The sequence below is a fragment of the Polypterus senegalus genome, chromosome 8, assembly GCF_016835505.1.
Source record: "Polypterus senegalus isolate Bchr_013 chromosome 8, ASM1683550v1, whole genome shotgun sequence".
Classification (NCBI taxonomy): Eukaryota; Metazoa; Chordata; class Cladistia; order Polypteriformes; family Polypteridae; genus Polypterus; species Polypterus senegalus.
Window position 1 is genome coordinate 161,795,407 of NC_053161.1, and position 20,290 is coordinate 161,815,696.

The 20,290-nt window shown below is 41.9% G+C and overlaps 1 protein-coding gene across 1 annotated transcript; it reads right to left on the reverse strand.

Moving 5' to 3' along the window:
• Positions 1–1,611: 1,611 nt before the first annotated feature.
• Positions 1,612–19,809, reverse strand: LOC120533301 (zinc finger protein 664-like). The gene is made up of 3 exons (XM_039760130.1): positions 19,652–19,809; positions 13,490–13,819; positions 1,612–2,796 (listed from the first exon to the last, which is right to left on the reverse strand). The coding sequence occupies exons 2-3, from the start codon at positions 13,749–13,751 to the stop codon at positions 1,742–1,744; spliced, it is 1,317 nt and encodes a 438-aa protein (XP_039616064.1). The 5' UTR covers positions 13,752–13,819; positions 19,652–19,809; the 3' UTR covers positions 1,612–1,741.
• Between the last annotated feature and the right edge of the window lie 481 nt (positions 19,810–20,290).

Consider the following 20,290-nt stretch of genomic DNA (forward strand, 5'->3'; position numbering starts at 1 on the left):
AACGCTTTCAGTACCCCTAGTGAAAACTGGCAATACAAGGTTCTCCCATTTGGGCTGCGTGGGCACCGGCAACTTTCCAGCGTCTGGTAGATAGAGTGCTACGGATCCACCAGTCCTATTGTGCCACCTACCTTGATGACGACGTCATCATTTCCGGCACCTGGGAGGAGCATGTGTTGCAGGTTTATGCTGTCCTCCTGACGCTAGCGAAAGCCGGCCTACGTATCAACCCCCGGAAGTTTTTCTTTGGGTTGAACGAGGCCAAATATTTGGGCTACCTGGTAGGTGGGGGGATGGTGAAACCACAGTGCTCGAAAATAAAAGTCATATTGGAATGGCCCCATCCAATACTCAAGAAACAGGTGCAAGCTCTCTGGGGTTAGCGAGTTACTACCGCCGGTTTGTACCTTATGTCTCTGAGAGGGCAGCACCCTTGATAAGCCTGACAAAGAAGAAGGCCCCTTTGCATGTGGTGTGGAATGAAGCCGTGGAACAAGCATTCAGTGACTTAAAACTGGCTCTCACATCGGCACCTATTTTGAGAACACCTAACTTTTCTCTTCCTTTTCTCTTCCGGACCGATGCTTCGGACACTGGTCTCGGTGCCGTGTTAAGGCAAAGTATCGAAGGTGTCGAACACCCTGTGATGTACCTGAGCCGGAAACTGTTAGACCGGGAGACGAGGTACGTGGCGGTGAAGCAGGAAGCCCAGGCGATCAAGTGGGTAGTAACTCACCTGCAGTACTACCTGCCAGGTCGGGAGTTCACCCTGGTGACGGACCATTCCACCCTCCAATGGATGGCCCTACATAGGGAGTCGAATCCTTGAGTTACAAGGTGGTTTTTGGACCTGCAGCCTTACAAGTTTACCGTCACTTATCGTCGGGGTAACCTTCAGGCCAACGCAGATGCCCTCTTGCGGGCTCACGACCTTTTGGTTCAGGCCACCCGACCCGGTGGGTCTGGGCTGGAGGGGGGGTCATGTCACGCAGGAGCGCATGGGGAGCAGTTTAAGGACCTGGGCCACACCGCGACAACTCATGCCTGACGGACAGCGATGGCGCACTAACCTTTCTCTTCTTGTTTCATCAGCCAGAACGAGGAGTCGCCGCCGTAACAACACTGGGAAAAAAACATAAAGCCGCCATACTTTGGGGTTCCCTTCTACCCTCCAGTTCCGAGATGATGTCAGTCTCCCATACTGCATCACAGATTTCCCAGCATTCCACTGTCTAATTTCCTGTCCCCCGTATATATTTTCCCCCATTCCCTTCATACGATCATTACTCTATTTATGTTACAGTAAACGGGGCGGAAACCCCACAAGTTTATGCTGTGTCGTTTGCTTTCTTCACAGATTGGCGTAGTCGGCAGGATATCGCCCGAGGATGTTATATATATATATATATATATATATATATATATATATATATATATATATATATATATATATATATATACACACACAAACATACTGTCAATTTGGACTGATTACCACTTCGGCTTCTTCTCTTTATCTGAATATGTTGCAAGTTGACCTACTTGAGTGCTGAGTCACCAGGTGGGCATCTTTTATTCCATGTGGCCTGCATTAATTACTCAACTAAATGATCCTTTTCACAATATGACAGTAATTTTGTATTTAACAGATTTTGTAGGAATCTCATACAACAAACTCCCAGCACATGAAGGTTCTCATTAAAACTTGAGTATATTATTAGTATTGCCCTCACCTGTTTACTTATTCCCCTTTTTCTTCAGTGTGAATTCTTTTGTGGAGCTGAAGATTGCTCATTCGTGAGTATTGTTTCCCACAGGCAGAGCAACCATACGGTTTCTCCCCAGTGTGAACTCTTCTGTGAGTTTGAAGATTGCTAATTTGTGAGAATTGTTTTCCACAGTCAGAACAGTGATATGGCTTTTCCCCAGTGTGAGTTCTAATGTGAGTCAGCAGACTGCTCCGCTCAGAGAATCGTTTTCCACATTCGGTACAGCAATGTGGCTTCTCTCCGGTGTGAATTCTAGTGTGTTTTGAAAGACTGCTCCAGTCAAAGAATTGTTTGCCACATTGAAAACAGCAATGTTTCCTCTGTCCGGTGTGAAGCCTTACATGGGTCTGAAATGAGCTACTCTGGGAGAATCGTTTCCCACACTCAGTGCAGCAATATGGTTTTTCTCCAGTGTGAATAATTTTGTGTCTCTGAAGGCTGCTCCTCCTTGAAAATTGCCTGCCACATTCAGAACAGCAAAATGGCTTTTCTCCACTGTGAATTCTTGTGTGGTTCTGAAGACAGCTACTGGAGGAGAATTGTTTGCCACATTCAGAACAGCAATAAGGCTTTGCTCCAGTGTGAATTCTTTTATGACTATGAAGATTGCTTTTGAAAGAAAACTGTTTGCCACACTCAGAACACCAAAATGGCTTCTCTCCAGTGTGAATTCTGGTGTGGATCTGGAGACGACTACTATAAGAGAATCGCTTGCCACATTCTGAACAACAGTACGGCTTCTCTCCCATTTGACTCGACTGTTCCTCTGTGTATGTAGACTTGTGATCCGACCGTTTCCCCTCCTTTTGGTGGACCCACAAATCCACTGAATTTGTATTTTGCATCTGTGGCCGAGTGTGATCAGTATCTAAACTTGCCCGTTTCAAAACCTCCAAAGAGGCCGGAACCAGAATTCCTGATATCGAAGTCCATTTCTTTACATTTTCTTTACGGGGTGTCTGTTGCGGTGGGCTCTGAAGGGAGGTCTGTGCAGACAAAGACAAGAAGCTTCTATTGCCTTGTACATCTACAGTGAGACAAAAATGAACAATTTTAAACAACTTTCACAGAGGTAACCATTTAGTGTAAAACAGAAAAACTGAACTCTTCACAACACTCCATCCTGTGGCAATAACTTGCATTTCTGACATCAGCTTCACACATTGATGGGATTACGATGAGCACCTACATGTAGCAGTCATGGACTTTGTGACACAATTTCTGGTACCTTCTTTCTTAAGAATGGAAATTGTGAAAGAACTGGGGGTTCTATTATCACTATACCCAAACAGGTTCTAAGTGATCAGGATACTCCTTTTCCTTCTGACTCGTACATTCATTTTGAATCTTTTAACATATCTGTGCGTTATCCACTTACAGTATGACACCGCAATAGATGCTATGGCATATTGTGTCACAAGATGGGAGAAAGTAGGATGTACTCATGCTTTTTCTCCTTCCTACATATCAGTAGGCGTTGTAAGCTTCAACTGGGTTTCCTTTTGTTTGAGTTGTTGAACATAAGACAAAAGAGAAGATGTACGCACTGTACAGAGACATAAAGAAGTACCACATTTCAAACGTTTCTTCTACTAAAAACACTACAAGATAAAATCTATTTCATTACAACACAAGAAAGGGTATAAAAATAGATTTTTTTTCCCACTGTGTTTAAAAATGATGTCTTCAAGGTGGTAAGGTGGTGGCCATCATTAGCAATACACTCTTTGAGACAATTCCTGAACACTCGCATGACTGATTCAGCCATTTCAAGGGGAATAGCAGTGATTTCGTGGCAAATAGCGTTCTTGAGGGCTTCAAGATTTTGAGGTTGTTGTGTATACATTTTCGACTTCAGAAGAAATCACACGAAGCGAGATCTGGTGAACGTGAAGACCACCCGACATTGCTTCGCAGGGAGATCAGCTTCCCCGGAAACATCTCCCACAAAATGTGCATGGATCTCTGTGCCGTGTGAGCTGTGAGCTCCATCCGGTTGAAACGAGGCATCCACCACATCCTTTTCTTCTAATTCTCTAGCATTTTAATGCAATGTTTTGAAGTGACGGTGACTGCTGCTCCCTCCTCCACAAAAAAGTAAGGGCCTGCAATCCCAAAGTCTGGAATGGTGCACCAAACTGTAACCCACAAACTGTGCAGGGGTCTCTGATGAAGTTCACGAGGGTTGGTTTCAGCCCAATAGCGAATTTACACAGCCATTCAAATGGAAATGTGCCTCGTCACCGAATATGATGATGGCATCTCAAGGACCGGTTTGCAGAATGTTCATGCACAACTCTCTACAGCTCTACCAGTCTCTCTCAGCGAGTTCCTACATTACCATCAGTTTGTATGGATGGAAATTAAGGTCCTCATGCAAAATCCCCCTCAAAGACATGTTGGGAAATGCCTAAGGCAGAATCAGGTTTGTTCGCTGAATGTATAGCAGACTGCAAAATTGATGATCTTACAGCTTGGATGTTGTCAGGCGTCCGTACAGTCTGAGGACGGCCTGGAGATTTGCCATTCAATGTTCTACCCGTCTGTCTAAATTTAGCTACCCACTGAAGAATTGCTTTCTGATCTGGGATGTCACCATTAGGAGGAATGCTGAAGTGCGTTTGGAAGGCGTGTTGCATGGTGAAGATGTATTCGTTGTTTTTGAAGAACACTTCGACAGCGAAAGCACGGTACGCACCAGACCAAGGCATGTGCTGACTGAAAACTACAAGGGGTCGACTATCAAAAGGACCCTCCCACCTCAACCCACTCGGTCGCCTCTACCTAGCGCAATGACATTGAGAAATGTGGTACTTCATTGTGGCTCACCGCGTATGAAAGATTTGGAAGAAATTATGGATTATTTATGTAATGATCGGTGCACTGCGCTTTTTGAACAATGTTTGGTTTCCATTGGATTTCAAATCAAACATTTTTCCACCAACCCCTTGCTGAGTGTGTGTGTCCTCATTTGCCTGGCTCATCTCAGTACACGACTATCGATAGTTACGTGTGGTGAAAACTCTCAGAAGCACCCAGGCAGCATGGAGCCAACCTGGTCCACTACTGCCATTACAGGACTGTCTTATTCAATATAGTATGTTGTGTTTATTTGACTGATGTATCACTGTTGTGCTTAACATTGCGTAGCATCATGCTTATGATCTTATGTTGGATTAATGTCTAAATATACTCAGCATGGTTTGATCAAGAAGCTCTCAGCCTGAACCTGGAAGGAGTATTTCTACAGTGCCCAAAAGACCACCATCTTTGTACTAAAATATGAGGAACGTTCAAAATGTTTATGCACTTTTTTTAATACTATTTATTAAGAATTTTGAAAACAAAATGTCACTTTTCTACATAGTCACCTTTATTTGTGATGCAATTTTCCCAGCATCATACTGACTTTTTAATGCCCGATTACTTCTCCTACCGCCATCACCTTTTCCAACCAAAACATAAAAGTGTGGAAACTGTTTGAATGTCCCTCATATATGAATTAGAAGTGTGTAGCATTTGTGATTGATCATGTTTGTTTTTATTTCAGAACCAAGTCAACATGGCATGTCATCAAGTATCGTGGTATCATTGAATTTCTGCCCCTTCAGAGGCACATACTACGATGAGTCCTTTTTATCAACCGCAGTCAAGAGGTGGGCTGCAGAATTCCATCATGGCAGAATGTCTCTCAAAGTTATGGCTGGCCTTAGAAATCAAAAAACAAAGGAAACGTCAACACTGAGTGACATCCAATGGAAGACAGTAGACACTATAGGGTGGTCCAGATCTAATTATGCAATTTTCATTACGCTATAACTTATTAAGTTTATGACATAGAAAATCACCCGAAAACCCCGGACCATCGAGAAGTGTGCGAACTGATGACATGAAGAATTGTCTTTGCGCAGAACTGGAATCGTCCCCACATAAATCAAAGTCATCCAGATGATCTGGATCTGCATAATTAGATCTGCGCAACCCTGTACAGGGCCTAGTAAGGGGTCAGGTGATTCACTTTGGCATGAAATGTAAAAGATGGCCGATGTTTGCCCTCATTGCATCTCCAGATAAACAAAATAAAAGATTACCACATCCAATAAGTCAGAATCTGTGCTGCTATCTGGAAGGTTACTGGTTTAAATTCCATTACTGACAGAATGGATGCTACTCTGTTGGGCCCATGAGCTTCAGGGGCGCACTGCAATGGCTGACCCTATGGTCTGACTTGTATATGTCATGCGAAAAGACAATTTCCCCTCGGGAAACGTGAACGTCACTGAGAGAATAAAACTGAATAATAAAAAAAACAGGCACTAACTTTTACAAGTAGCTAAAATTTACACCGGGTGTTACAGAGTCAAATCAAATGTATGTTTTTATTGTATTGTAGAAGTAATAATAATAACAGCAGCAGCTCACTACTTGAAACATGGAGCGCCCAGTCTCAAACCTGTGACTTTTTGGTTATAAGGCAGCAGTTCTTATTCAAGAATATGTGTAAACTTCCTGTCAATTGACATTTGAGTTTGGGTTTTTAACTCATTGACAGCCACATGTAAATCAAATGCTTTTTGTCTTTGGTTATATTCTTGAATAAAAGTGCACATGTTTATTTGATATTTGGACTAAAGTCTTCACACATTATACACTTCACGTCATTATTGGTATAATATGGAAAAAGTTTCTGCTTTAGGTATGTGTTCAGCATTTCTTGCATTTCCTTTCATCCTGCACTTACCCAGACCTTTGTAGACATGGAACACACATGAAATGAATGTACAGTATTAACAATAACAATGTAATGTATTATTTAGCCAGTACAACTCTAGCTACCTCACACAGAGATAAGGAGCCTTGGCTTGAGCTGGGAGAAACTTTTGCCTGAGCAGAGCTCCGTCAAGGCGGGGGAAACGGACAGCAGGCTGTTTGGGCTGATCGACACGTTTACAAAACAAAAGACGCTGCAGGAGAGGTGGGAAAGACTTAAAGGTGGGCAGAGATTGAGTTTCTTCGTAGGCTTCAGTAATTCTAGTGTTAAAGGCATGGATCTTGGTTTTGATCCAGGACACTCACAAGCCCAGACACTCGGACACCTCCGATCGGAGCCTCCATTGACACTGCGAAGATCACAGCATCATCAGCAAAGTCAAGATTAGTGAATCTTCACCAACAGATGTCCCAAAGCCTTTGGACCCCATGATAAAGTATATCACATCAAAAAAAAAAATCTATTCAGGGTAATGGCTTGGAGAAACAGAATATGTGCTTCACAACCAGAATGAAAGTTAATTGCATCACTATGGCTGGGTACAGCAGCTTCGTTTAATTTGATAAGTCGGGTTTACTGCAGCGGTTTTCAGGTTCTACCAAAGAGGATTGGGGCCAATCTCACTTAGTAGCTAAGAGAAGCAAGTGTCACCTCTTGCGCTGCTCCATGCCATGCCAAAGATGAAGCTTGAGCTGTGTTGAGGCATGAAACTCTCCATCAGTGAGGAGCACAACCTTGGAGAAAGGTCTGACTTTATTTTTTAGGATATCTAATGTCGCTGCATTTCAAGTTGCAGTGTTGGTTCAAATTAACTTGATATGTTTGATACAAAATGGTAAATCATTAAAAGTTACACTGCCCGCTGAAAACACCAAGAATTAATAACATACCACATTTAACTGATGTTCTTGCCCCTATTTTTCTTTGTCAATGAGAAGCAAAAGAAAGAAAACAATGAGGCTGCAACAAGTGAGTGTGTTGATAATTGATTATCTGGGTTAATATTAGAATGGTTAATCAACTGAATTAAAAATTATACTTGTAAATTACACCATAAGATCTACCTACAACCTATTGTGAAAATGTTGAGCGAGATATGTAAAATAAATACTGCATTAAAAACACTGGACATATTAAAATTATTAAAGCAAACACATTGCCTTACATATGACCATCGTTCTTAACAGTGGCTTAATGCACTGCCATTAAAGGGCAAATTAAAAGAAATCATGTGCATGAAAAAAAGGAATGCAGGCCTCAAAAAACCAGAAGCCAGACAGTTTATATTGGTCTGGCTCCCCAGAGTAGGCCTCACCACTGGCATCTTGGCCCCAAACTCAAAAATCTGGCTTTCTGGTCCACAGAGGCCAGAAAAATGAGGCTCAGGCTTTAACACTTTTAATGCGAGACACGAGTTAAGTCGAATCTCATTGAGTCTGTTGTGATATAACTGGCATCTCAGGGTACAGCCGCTATAGACACAAGCTTTGCAGCCGCGTCTCAGTAATCTACTACAGTACTGTCAGCTTTAGAATGTTTTTTTCTTTCTTTTTAGACACTACACCTTGTAGAAAAAAGTGCTATAGTTTGTAGTTACGTTCTCGTGAAAAAGGTATAAAAACAGCTAGATTTGTTTCAATATGAATATCTTGATGATAAAGACAGAAATGAAGATGGTGGCAATCAATTGGATACTGTAGAACCTGTAGGCACCTCTGGCACTGATTGACATAAGTGCCATGTAGGTGTTTCTTCATCCAGGGCTGTGAAGTCGGAGTCAGAGTCGGAGACAATTTTGGGTACCTGGAGTCGGGGTCGAAGTCCGCAAAAATGTACCAACTCCGACTAAATTTAAATTGTAATGAAAAAAAATAATACAGCAAGTTCAAATGTCCCATTTCACAAACAATAGTCATCATTAAGTACTTCTCTGATGTTAAGAATAAAGCCCAGTGCATAGTTGTGTTACTACTAGTGTCAAGGTCAGCTAAGCTATTTCTTGAAGAACTGGACAATGAAAATGTTGTATTAACTGAAAGCCAGTGGGCACAAGTCAAAGAACAGGAAAGTCCATTTTCTTATCCCTTTACCGTCACCAAGAGGTTGCAATATGAAGATTTAACACAGGGTAAATTTTTCTTGGAATGGAAAAGCTTGATATATTGCCTGGAGGGTTAATAGCTGATGGCATTGCATCTTCAATGAAGAAAAGAGAGTCTCTTACTGGATAATCAAATCTTGTTAGCTGCTATTTCTGTCGATCCAATGAGCCGAATTTGGTTGAGCAGTGACCAGATTGCTAATGGAAAAAAAGCACTCTATGATGTAGCAGTTCACATGAAGGGATTACTGCTACCTGAAACACCACCAATGGACGAAGCTACAAGCACTGCTAACTCAGGATCATCCTCTTCAAATGAAGAATTAGACTTTGATTCCTACATGGACAAAATGGAAGTTTCAAAAGTAAAGCGATGTCGCCTATGCGTGAAAGATAAACAACCAGTCAATGTCCAAATAAAGAGATTCCAGCAGGAGTTTTTTAAAGAATTAAAAGAAGTTGAAAAGTATGATCACTCATCGAAAGTGACTGTAGAAGAAGCCATCCTTGTTGATCCAGAGATTATTAGTGATGTGGCTAGAACTGTAACAGCAATGCCCGCCACCCATCCAAGTCAGTGTTGAAAGACTATTTTCAGCTCTAAAAATAATCAAGTCAGATTTAAGAACTTCTATGAAAGAGGATCTGACAGAAGCAATTCTGTTTCTTAGCACACTGCATTGAGTTAATTTTGGATTGCATTCAACAGCTATTCTACTCTACAACGGTATTCCAAGTTGAATCTATATAAACTGTTTTAGATTCTCCAGCTTTTGTTTTTGTTTTCTGTTCATGTAGTTAAGCTTTGTTTTTGTTTTAAAACTACCAAAGAATGTGGTTTATATTTTTGAACTGGTAAATTTAATGTTCCCAATTTTTATGCATGCTACTACTTTACAGCCACTTGATAGAAACAATAAATAAAACCTTACTAGGCTGACCCGCCTTTTAAGGCGACCGACTTTTAAGTTGACCTCTTCTTAAGGCAATTCAATATGTAGATCAATTGGATATTTTATACAAACTCATTCATTTGGTTATATTGCATTTGAGCGGTATTACTTTAATACTCGTAGTTTCTGTTATTTATGTGATGAAATTTAAACTTTTTTTCTATATTGAGGTCGCCCTTTTGAACCCCCGTGATATTTACTACGCGGTGAGGCATTTGTACTCCATCAACATTAATTATTTCCAGAGACATAATTTTGTCCATTTTTCCAGCGCATCGCGCACAAAAGCAAGGGAACGATGGGAGCACCAGAACTCTGCTCACATCATGTCGCTTCGTACCACAAGCTGCAAGTAGTAAGTCTGTGATAAGCGGAATACCGCTCGCTTTCCACTCACGGGACGGAAGGACAATCCCGACCGCTTTTATATAGTAAGAAAGAAGAAGATATCGCACAGTCTGGAGTAGAACATCATCTTTTACCTGGAAAAACGAAACTACAAATCCCATCATGCATTGCAAAATGAACGGGGCGTGTGTGAAACTCCGCCTGCGTAGCACTCACGGGACGGAAGGACAATCCCGACCGCTTTTATATAGAAGGATTGCTTTCATTTTTTTTTTTTTTTTAAACTGGCCAATACGGTAGAGAGTCAGCTTCCTAGCTAGTAGATTTGTGGTTAAATGACGTGTATGTTGCCTTCCTTCAATCAACATGGAACATACATTTGCATATTAGTATATTAGCATATTCTTGGACAGAGGCAGTGGTGCTGTAAGAATTATGTTTCTGGACTTCTCTAGCACCTTCAACACCATCCAACCTCTGCTCCATAGGGACAAGCTGACAGAGATGGGAGTAGATTCATACCTGGTGGCATGGATCGTGGACTATCTTACAGACAGACCTCAATATGTGCGTCTCGGGAACTGCAGGTCTGATATTGAGGAGCACCGCAGGGGACTGTACTTTCTCTGGTCCTGTTCAGTCTATATACATCAGACTTCCAATACATCTGCCACCTGCAAAGGTTCGCTGATGACACTGCTATGGTGGGCTGCATCAAGAGTGGGCAGGAGGAGGAGTATAGGAACCTAATCAAGGACTTTGTTAAATGGTGCGACTAAAACCACCTACAACTGAACACAAGCAAAACCAAGGAACTGGTGGTAGATTTTAGGAGGCCCAGGCCCCGCATGTACCCCGTGATCATCAGACGTGACTGTGTGCAGAGGGTACAGACATATAAATACCTGGGAGTGCAGCTTGATGATAAACTGGACTGCCAATACTGATGCTCTGTGTAAGAAAGAACAGAGCTGACTATACTTCCTTAGAAGGTTGGCGTCCTTTAACATCTGCAATAAGATGCTGCAGATGTTCTACCAGACGGTTGTGGTGAGCGCCCTCTTCTACGCAGTGGTGTGCTGGGGAGGCAGCATAAAGAAGAGGGACACCTCACGCCTGGACAAACTGGTGAGGAAGGCAATCTCTGTTGTAGGCATGGAGCTGGACAGTTTGATATCCGTGGCAGAGCAACGGGCGCTGAGCAGACTCCTGTCAATCATGAAGGATCCAATGCATCCACTGAACAGTATCATCTCCAGACAGAGGAGCAGTTTCAGCGACAGACTGCTGTCACCGTCCTGCTCCACTGACAGACTGAGGAGATCGTTCCTCCCCCACACTATGCGACTCTTCAATTCCACTCTGGGGGGTAAACGTTAACATTATACAATGTTATAGATGGTTATACCTGCCTCACACTCTCCACCTTTCATTTTTTTTAACTTGCACTGCTCTTTTATTGCTCTCTAATTAATATTGTTTTTATTAGTATGCTGTTGATGGAGTATGTGAATTTCCCCTTGGGGATTAATAAAGTATCTATCTATCGATTAAATACAGGAGTTGGGAGTGCCAGAAATTAAGAAATCAGAGTTGAAGGATTTATCTACCGACTCCGACTCCACAGCCCTGTGACTTCATCACAAGGCACCTGACTTGTCCTGACAGTCAGGACAGCACTGCATGGACATTCTGCCCACCCGACTAAAAGCAAACAGTCACCAACTATCAAATATGTGGTGGGTGACAAGCGTGCACAATGCAAAGAACATTTGCATTTTACAGTATATTTGAGGACCATGTGCTTCTAAGCCCCCATGTTTGAAATCCTTCAAGGGCTCTCATACAGTTGCAGACTTTTACTTGTGCTGCTGGTCACAATAGAAGAGTTTCTTTTCCTTTTTAACATATTTACTGTTGATAATAAAACCATTGCTTTCTGAAACATTTTTTTACATTTTTTATGAATTTTGATCGAGTTCATTACTTAGCATATACTAGCCGTCCCCCGTGGCTCCGTACATGTCGAAGTGAAACAGGACAGTGAGGAGGGCCCCACCCAGCTCCCCACTCCTGACGTCATGCTTCCCCCTCCCCTCGGCCCGGTCCGTCTCTCGGATTCGCACAAATAAATCGGTACCGCAAGCAAACTGTGATACTTAGCGTGATGAGGGAACTCGCAAAATCAACTGGAATGCTGAAGTAAATTATAGAGAAAAAAAAAAAAACATGATCTAAATCCGTTAAGTAGTTCTCTCCTGATAAGTGGACAGACAGACAGATAGAGAGAGAGAGAGAAAGATGCATAGGCCTACAGTCCCCTGCAAAAGTCCTATAAATGTACAGCGGCTGTTACAGATGCAAACCAAATGTATGTGTTTAATGTATAATATTAACTATAAGAGCAGCTCACTACTGAAAACGGCAAATATAGGAGGCAGTCGGGATCGAACCGGGGACTCTTGATTACAAGTAAGCAAATCTTACCGCTACGCCACGGAAGCTGTTGTATCATCCTTGAAACTTTTGTGAAAGTGTTCATTTGATCTTTGGACTTCAGGCTTCACACATTATATAGTTTATGCCAACATTTTGTTATTTATTACTAAAATATGAATAACTTTTCTGTTTTAACAATGTGTTTACACAGATTATTGTAGAAACGAAACACACATGAAATGCATGTGTTCCAAATAACAATCTATTATTTCCACTCTAAAACTCCAGCACTTCACTCCCAGATAATCAATCAAGGCATGAGCTGGGAGAACTTTGTGCATGTTCTGCGACAGTGGGGGATGGAATAGCAGGCTGCTTACTGCTTGTCTTAATTGGCACATTTACAGGACAAAAGACGCTGGCAGAGAGGTGCAAATGGATTTAAGGTGAGCTGGATCTACAAGTTTTTTCATAGGCTCTGGTAATTCTAGAGTTAAACAGACCAGTGTCTTGTTTGATGACATATACAACAATCCACCATAGAAATATCTGTTGACAGACTTTTATTGTCGACGATATTGCTAATGTTGGATAATCATTTTAGCCCTATGAAGTAGTAATGATAAATAGGTTAGAAAGGGTGTTTTCCATGCAGCTAAAATCATTAATTACAGAGAGAACCAGTTCAAAGGCAGTAAGCATCTAACACTAAGTAGTGAAGAGATGTTCACAATAATGTAATGTACAAGAAAAAGTGTCATACTTCATGACCTTTAAGGATCAACCATGGAGTGCTCCTTTACTCATCTCATTGAAGCGGGAGCTCATTCACTAAGAAGGAGGAGAGGAAAGGTGTTAAACCACCAGAACAAAAAAAAAATGATTAGACAAAAAAAAAAAAACACTCTAAGTGCCATGCTGTTTGTGCAGCTAATAAAATGACAGAGTTCTTGACATCCTGCTGGTCCTGACCAGAAATCCCTCAGTGTTCACACTCTTTCACCAGTGGTCAAGTTTTCAGTATCTGGGATTTTCTTTGCAACAACCTCCCTTTGGGTAAATACCACCAACCAGAAAAATCACAAGGTAAATTTTATGTTCCACTTACTTTGTCCAGAATGACTGACAGCCGATTGTTTATCTGCTGGTAGATTCCTTGATGGGATTTCCTCGATTGTTTCTTTGTCTGATCCAAACGACTCACGCTTCACAACGATGAAAGATTTCTCCTCAGCCTCTTCTTTAACAACCACTGACTCCAGTTCATAATCCTCTCTCTTAATGCTCAGACACTCTTGTGCTGTGTGGACAGACTCCCACTCACAATCCTCTTCCTTGATATTCACAGTCCTGATCTCCTCAGTATTCATGTCAGCCTGGCAAGTCTGCTCAGCCTCATCTATCACAATGCTCTGCAAAAATGGCAGCTTCTTCCTGCCTATGGAGAAAAAAAAAACAGGATTGAATCCCACCGTAAATGAAATAGAAATATGCAAATACATTTTATTTCTACTTATCATACATTCTCATTAAATTCAAGACAGAAACCTGACTATATATAGTATATCCATTTCTTGAAATTCCTGTGGATGAGGTAGGGCTGATTGTATTGCCAGACTTTTACACCAAAAAGAACCAAGACTCTGAAAGAGACAGGATAGACCCCCTCAACATTTCCTAACACCAGTCTCAATGAGAGAGCCACGTTTGACAAAAACAAAGTTATATGCAATTAGTTGAAGCCACACACTGAGAAGTCCGCTTAGCCCAATGGTCGGGCCTCTGCTGGTGTAACAGCATAAATCAGTTTGTGTTGGTTTGTATCTGGTGTGTTTGTGAACAGTGCTAGCAATGCAGATAATCCAGTAGTACTAGGGTGTTAGACTGTGCTAGCCATTATGAATGTAGTCAGAGGTCAAGCAAAATGACACCTTTGATTGGCTAACTAGAAAGATTACATGCAAGCTTTCGAGGCAACTCAGGCCCCTTCTTCAGAAAGCTTGCATATTGTAATCTTTCTAGTAAGCCAATCAAAGGTGTCTGTCATTTTGCTTGACTTCTGACTACAGATAATCTTGGAAAGGCTTCAGTGTGTCGGGAGGTTTGCAGATATCATTTGAGCTAAAGTGGCTCTGTCCAGTGGGGGGGCATCGGTCTAGGGGTTTCTAGACATAATGATTTTTATTTACCTTGGCCAAAGTTGGAACAGTGACACAAGATTATGTTATTTCAGCTTATCAAACACAAGGCAGCACTTGCACAAATGAGAGCACCGCCAGGCCTGCTAGAGGATGGCCATGTAAACCACAAACCACTGCATGGCATCAGTGCCCAAGACAGCCCAATTAAATGGCACTGGCACACACATTCAGTTGTATTGATGATTAAGGTGAACTCCTCAGCAGGAGGGACATTCAAATTTGGGGGCAGAAGCTGCCACTGTTGGGTTACTTGCTAACAGTACACAGTATGCTTGCATATAAATGTACATCCTAGCTGTCTGTGTATTGCTCTCAAATTTAATGGTCACTTGTTGCCAAGTGTGCATCTCACCACTCACATTTCTTTTACTGAATACTTGCTTTGCTCACCCACCCCCGTGTTTGGTTTACTGAATATACAATTTAAAGAGATTGTTATTTTCATGGGAATTGTTACATTTGCATTATTTTCATCCATCCATTTTCCAACCCGCTGGATCCGAACACAGGGTCACGGGGGTCTGCTGGAGCCAATCCCAGCCAACACAGGGCACAAGGCAGGAACCAATCCTGGGCAGGGTGCCAACCCACCGCAGGACACACACAAACACTCCCACACACCAAGCACACACTAGGGCCAATTGAGAATTGCCAATTCACCTAACCTGCATGTCTTTGGATTGTGGGAGGAAACTGGAGCGCCCGGAGGAAACCCACGCAGACACGGGGAGAACATGCAAACTCCACGCAGGGAGGACCCGGGAAGCGAACCCGGGTCTCCTAACTGTTTTACATTAAAAGGTTTGTAAAAACAATACATGTCCTTTATTTCCAACCCCGGCATGGTTAAATCTTTCCCGCAGGACATATAACGCTGCTCATGTTGTGAAGTGGAAGGTTAAACGCACGCTAAGGAGATGCCGTTGGATCATCTGTTGTCTTTCTGGTGTTGCTGCTGGCGAGCTGCTTGTTCTTTTTGTCGCGCTGCATGTTGATCATTTTAAAGCCTGTACAGCAGCTGTCCTTTGGCCACATCACATCTCGTGTTGTGATAGGTTATGAACGCACACTAAGGAGATGCAGTTGGATCATCTGCTGGCTTCCTGCGTGTTCTCCTTGTTCTTGTTTTAAGAGCCCACTTTGTTTCTTTTCGAGCCATGACAGATGTTCTGAACAATCAGTTCTTGGGGCTGCTTAAATATCACGAGTGCACCCATAACCCATCTTGAGTTAACAAGAAATGATCTGTGATCATTAGAACTGATGGTGTCTCAATTACTCAAGTGAGACATGTTCACCCAAGTCTTCATTTCGTAATTACACCTCATTAGAACACTCTAGACGAGAACAGGCCATTCAGCCCAACAACAGTCCTATCCAATTATTTCTTCCAAGAAAACATCAAGTCGAGTTTTGAAAGTCCCTAACGTCTTACTATCTACCACACTACTTGGTAGCTTATTCCAAGTGTCTATCATTCTTTGTGTAAAGAAAAACTTCCTAATGTTTGTGCGAAATTTACCCTTAACAAGTTTCCAAATGTGTCCCTGTGTTCTTGATGAGCTCATTTTAAAATAACAGTCTCAATCCACTGTACTAATTCCTTTTATAATTTTAAACACTTCAATCATGTCACCTCTTAATCTTCTTTTGCTTAAACTGTAAAGGCTCAGCTCTTTTAATCTTTCCTCATAATTCAACCCCTGTAGACCTGGAATCAGCCTAGTTGCTCTTCTCTGGACCTTTTCTAGTGCTGCTATGTCCTTTTTGTAGCCTGGAGACCAAAACTGCACACAGTACTCAAGATGAGGCCTCACCAGTGCATTATAAAGGTTGAGCATAACCTCCTTGGACTTGTACTCCACAGATCGTGCTATATAACCTAACATTCTGTTAGCCTTCTTAATGGCTTGTGAACACTGACAGGAAGTTGATAGCTTAGATTCCACTATGACTCCTAAATCCTTCTCATAAGGTGTACTCTCGATTTTCTGACCGCCCATTGTGTATTCAAACCTAACATTTTTACTTCCTATGTGTAATACTTTACATTTACTGACATTAAATTTCATCTGCCCAAGCCTGTATGCTATCCAAGTCCTTCTGTAATGATATAACGGATTCCAAATTATCTGCTAATCCACCTATCTTGGTATCATCTGCAAACTTAACCAGCTTGTTACTTATATTCCTATCTAAATCATTTATATATATTAAAAATAGCAATGGCCCTAGCACTGACCCCTGTGGTCACCACTCTTAACATCGGCCAGTTCTGATGAGGTTCCTCGCACCATCACCCTCTGCTTCCTGTGTCTGAGCCAATTCTGCACCCATCTAAAAACATCACCCTGAACTCCCACTTCTTTTAATTTGATGCCCAACCTCTCATGTGGCACATTATCAAATGAAAGTCCAGATAAATAATATCATAAGCTCCACTTTGATCGTATCCTTTTGTTGCCTCCTCATAGAATTCCAACATGTTAGTAAAACACGACCTCCCTCTTCTGAACCCATGCTGACTGTTCAGAATAACTCCTGTCCTTGCCATGTGTTGCTCAATCTTATCTGTAATAATTCCTTCCATTAATTTTCCTGTGATGCTTGTTAAGCTTACTGGCCTATAGTTGCTTGGATCTGCCCTGTCACCCTTTTTATATAATGGGATGATATTTGCCATTTTCCAGTCCTTTGGAATCTCTCCAGTGCACAGTGACTTCCTAAAAATATGTGTCAAGGGTTTATATCTGTACTCACTAGCCTCCTTAAGAACACAAGGATAAATATTATCTGGGCCTGGTGATTTGTTTGATTTCATCTTATTTAATCTGAGCAGCACTTCTCCCTCTACAATTTCCAAATCCCTCAGTACCTCCTTAGTAGTTGTGTTTACCTCTGGCAGGTTATCCACTTGCTCACTTGTAAACACCTCAGAAAAATGTAAGTTTAGGGCATCTGCTATTTCATTGTCTGTATCTTTTTAATTCCCCTTTACTATTTCTGATGCACTTGACCTCCTCCTTAACTGTTCTTTTACTACTAAAATACGGAAAGAATCTCTTGGGGTCTTCTTTCGCCTTATCTGCTATATTCCTCTCCAACTGTCTTTTAGCCTCCCTGATATCCTTCTTAATGGTTGCCCTCATGTTCTCATATGCTCTACAATTCACTTTGAAGTTATTAGTCTTATAGGCTTTATAAAGCAGTTTTTTCCTTTGCAACTTCTTTTTTAAATCTTTATTAATCCATCGTGGATTTTTTAGTTTCCTATTACTTCCAAATTTAGGTATGTATCTGTCCTGCATTACATGTAAAACATTTTTAAACCTGTTCCACTGCTCCTCGACTGTCTCCACACTTAAAAGCTTATCCCAGTCTATCCTATTTAGACTTTGTCGCATCTGCTCAAAATTAGCTCTACCAAAGTTCAACTTCACAATTTTAGTGGAGTTGTGCTGGAGATTAGGTCAGTTTTGGCGATTTTACGAAGGGTCCAATTAGGACCAGAATTGGACTCAGTATTCTGTAGCGTGTGCCTAGCATGAGAGAACAAATCTGTGAGTTCATCATTAAAACTGGCATGGAGTCTAAGCAGGTGGCAGATAAGCCAGCATTACCTCAGATGGATGCCATTTTAAATGTGTACGTGTTCAGATGTAGAGAGGCCAATATCAGAAACCTGTTTGCACCAGAAAGAACTGCAAATCAGACAGGCAACGTCATTAACATTAACTGAAACTGGGGGCATCAGGAGGTGCTGCACCACAAAGGGCCCACTCACACTTTAGCATTGTGTATTTCAGGTCTTTGGCATTCCACCCCCTGATTTTCAATAGCATTTTTCAAACGTTTTCAAACAAAGTTTTTTTGCAAGGAAAATATGTTTGACATCACTTTCTTTTACCATTTTGTGCGATGAGGGGTCATTGCGTCTCCAAAATGCCTTCTACAACTTCAGAGCTTTTAATCATAGGGAAAGCTGGAGCCTATCAAATAAAGCATTGGGTGCAAGGCAAGAACAAGCCTAGGACATGGCATCTCGGGGTGGTCTTAACATATGGCCACTGGCCCACAATGTTTCTGATCCTATGCACAGGGTGGTCCAGATCTAATTATGCAGATCCAGATCGTCTGGATGACTTTGATTTATGTGGGGACGATTCCAGTTCGGCACAAAGACGATTCTTTGTGTCGTTAGTTTGCACTCTTTTTGATGGTCCGGGATTTTTCGGGTGATTTTCTGTGTAATAAACTTAATAAGCTATAGCGTAATGAAAATTGCATAATTAGATCTGGACCACCATACAGTATATGTTTCTGTTCTGCTATCACAACAGGGGCCTGAGCGGTTAAGCTTTAGCACAGACCCAATAAAGACATAACAATATTTATTTGAGCTCTGAAGAGAATTTTTAAGTAGCATATTTGCTTGCAATATGAATTCTGAATGGCTGAGCTTTCGTACTTCAATTTAACAAAATATTGATTAACTTATAGCCTCTTCTTTACTGCCTGAGAGCAATGTTGCAAGCGATTCTCGCCACTCTGAACAGCTTAAAACAACACATTTCTCCCCAAACTAATGCCCTCGTTATTTCTCAGATTACTCGATTTGTCTTTACAGTGTACATTCTCTACGACCATGCAGTGCCCCCGACTCCTACTCGTTCAGTTCAGGTCCGTCTTTCAGCCATCCTAAGTGTAAAGCCCGACTCAGCTCAGCTCTCTTTAAAATGGGCACCAGCTTCATAAAGTCAACGCTCCAAGAACTGAAAGGAGAAAGCGTGACTGAAATCAATGCAGTGCCCCTTTAGGTGGGTGCCACTCACAGATAGTCACTAAGAAGATACGACGACGAACACATAATCAGGAGCAGTGGCTGCGGCAATACCGCTTTGCGATTTCAAGTAGAAATGAGACTCGATACGGTGAGGCGAGGTGAAATGAGCAGGACAAAAAAATGTCATTATTTTTTAATCACACTCGCCTGACCCGTAAGTGTAAAAAAAAAAAAATCCGTAAACATACAGAAAGTTCGGCATCCGAACTCCGAGCGCGGCACTTACCCCTCCGCCCCCTGTAAGGTGATCGTCTTTAAAATTTCTCGCAAACCTTGGAACCAGCAGGCGCTGCCATTTGGACACATTCGAGCTGACTGCCGACAGTTACAGACAACCGTCCAGCAGCTTACAATTAAAAACTGACACTCGCGTGGCACCCGACTAGTTCAGTTTCCGTCGCTGTAAATGGCGTCACACAAATCAGGAACCAGTGGGTACTTTTTTTTTTGTAAATTTGGCGCATGCTCTGTGTCAAACAAGCGCATTGTTGCTTTACCTTGTCAGTCTGTCTTTTTTATTCCAGTTCTATTTTAATATTACGACATTATTCAAAGATGTCTTCACACACCTGAAGTTAGGTAAATGTCATGAAACTGGAATCCGTGCTGTTATTTTATTTTACTTTTAAACGTCCTTATATGATTAGTTTCTATGTACCTGAGAAAAGCGCCGTCCAAACCAGACTATACATTACAGCATTAGCAGGGGAAGCGCCTCAAGTCTAATGGCGCTTTTCCACTGCATAGTACGGCACAACACGGTTCAGTTCAGCTCACTTTGGGGGGGAGGGGGGTTTCCACTGGGAACAGTACCTGGTACCTGGTCCTTTTTAAGTGCTGCTGCAGGGAACAATGGAAAGAGATC

Excerpts from the sequence above, each read along its gene's own strand:
- LOC120533301 (XM_039760130.1), bottom strand. The coding sequence starts at position 13,751 with ATGAATACTGAGGAGATCAGGACTGTGAATATCAAGGAAGAGGATTGT. Across the intron at positions 2,797-13,489 it reads TGTCAGTCATTCTGGACAAA|ATGTACAAGGCAATAGAAGC; the intron begins GTAAGTGGAACA and ends GTCTCACTGTAG.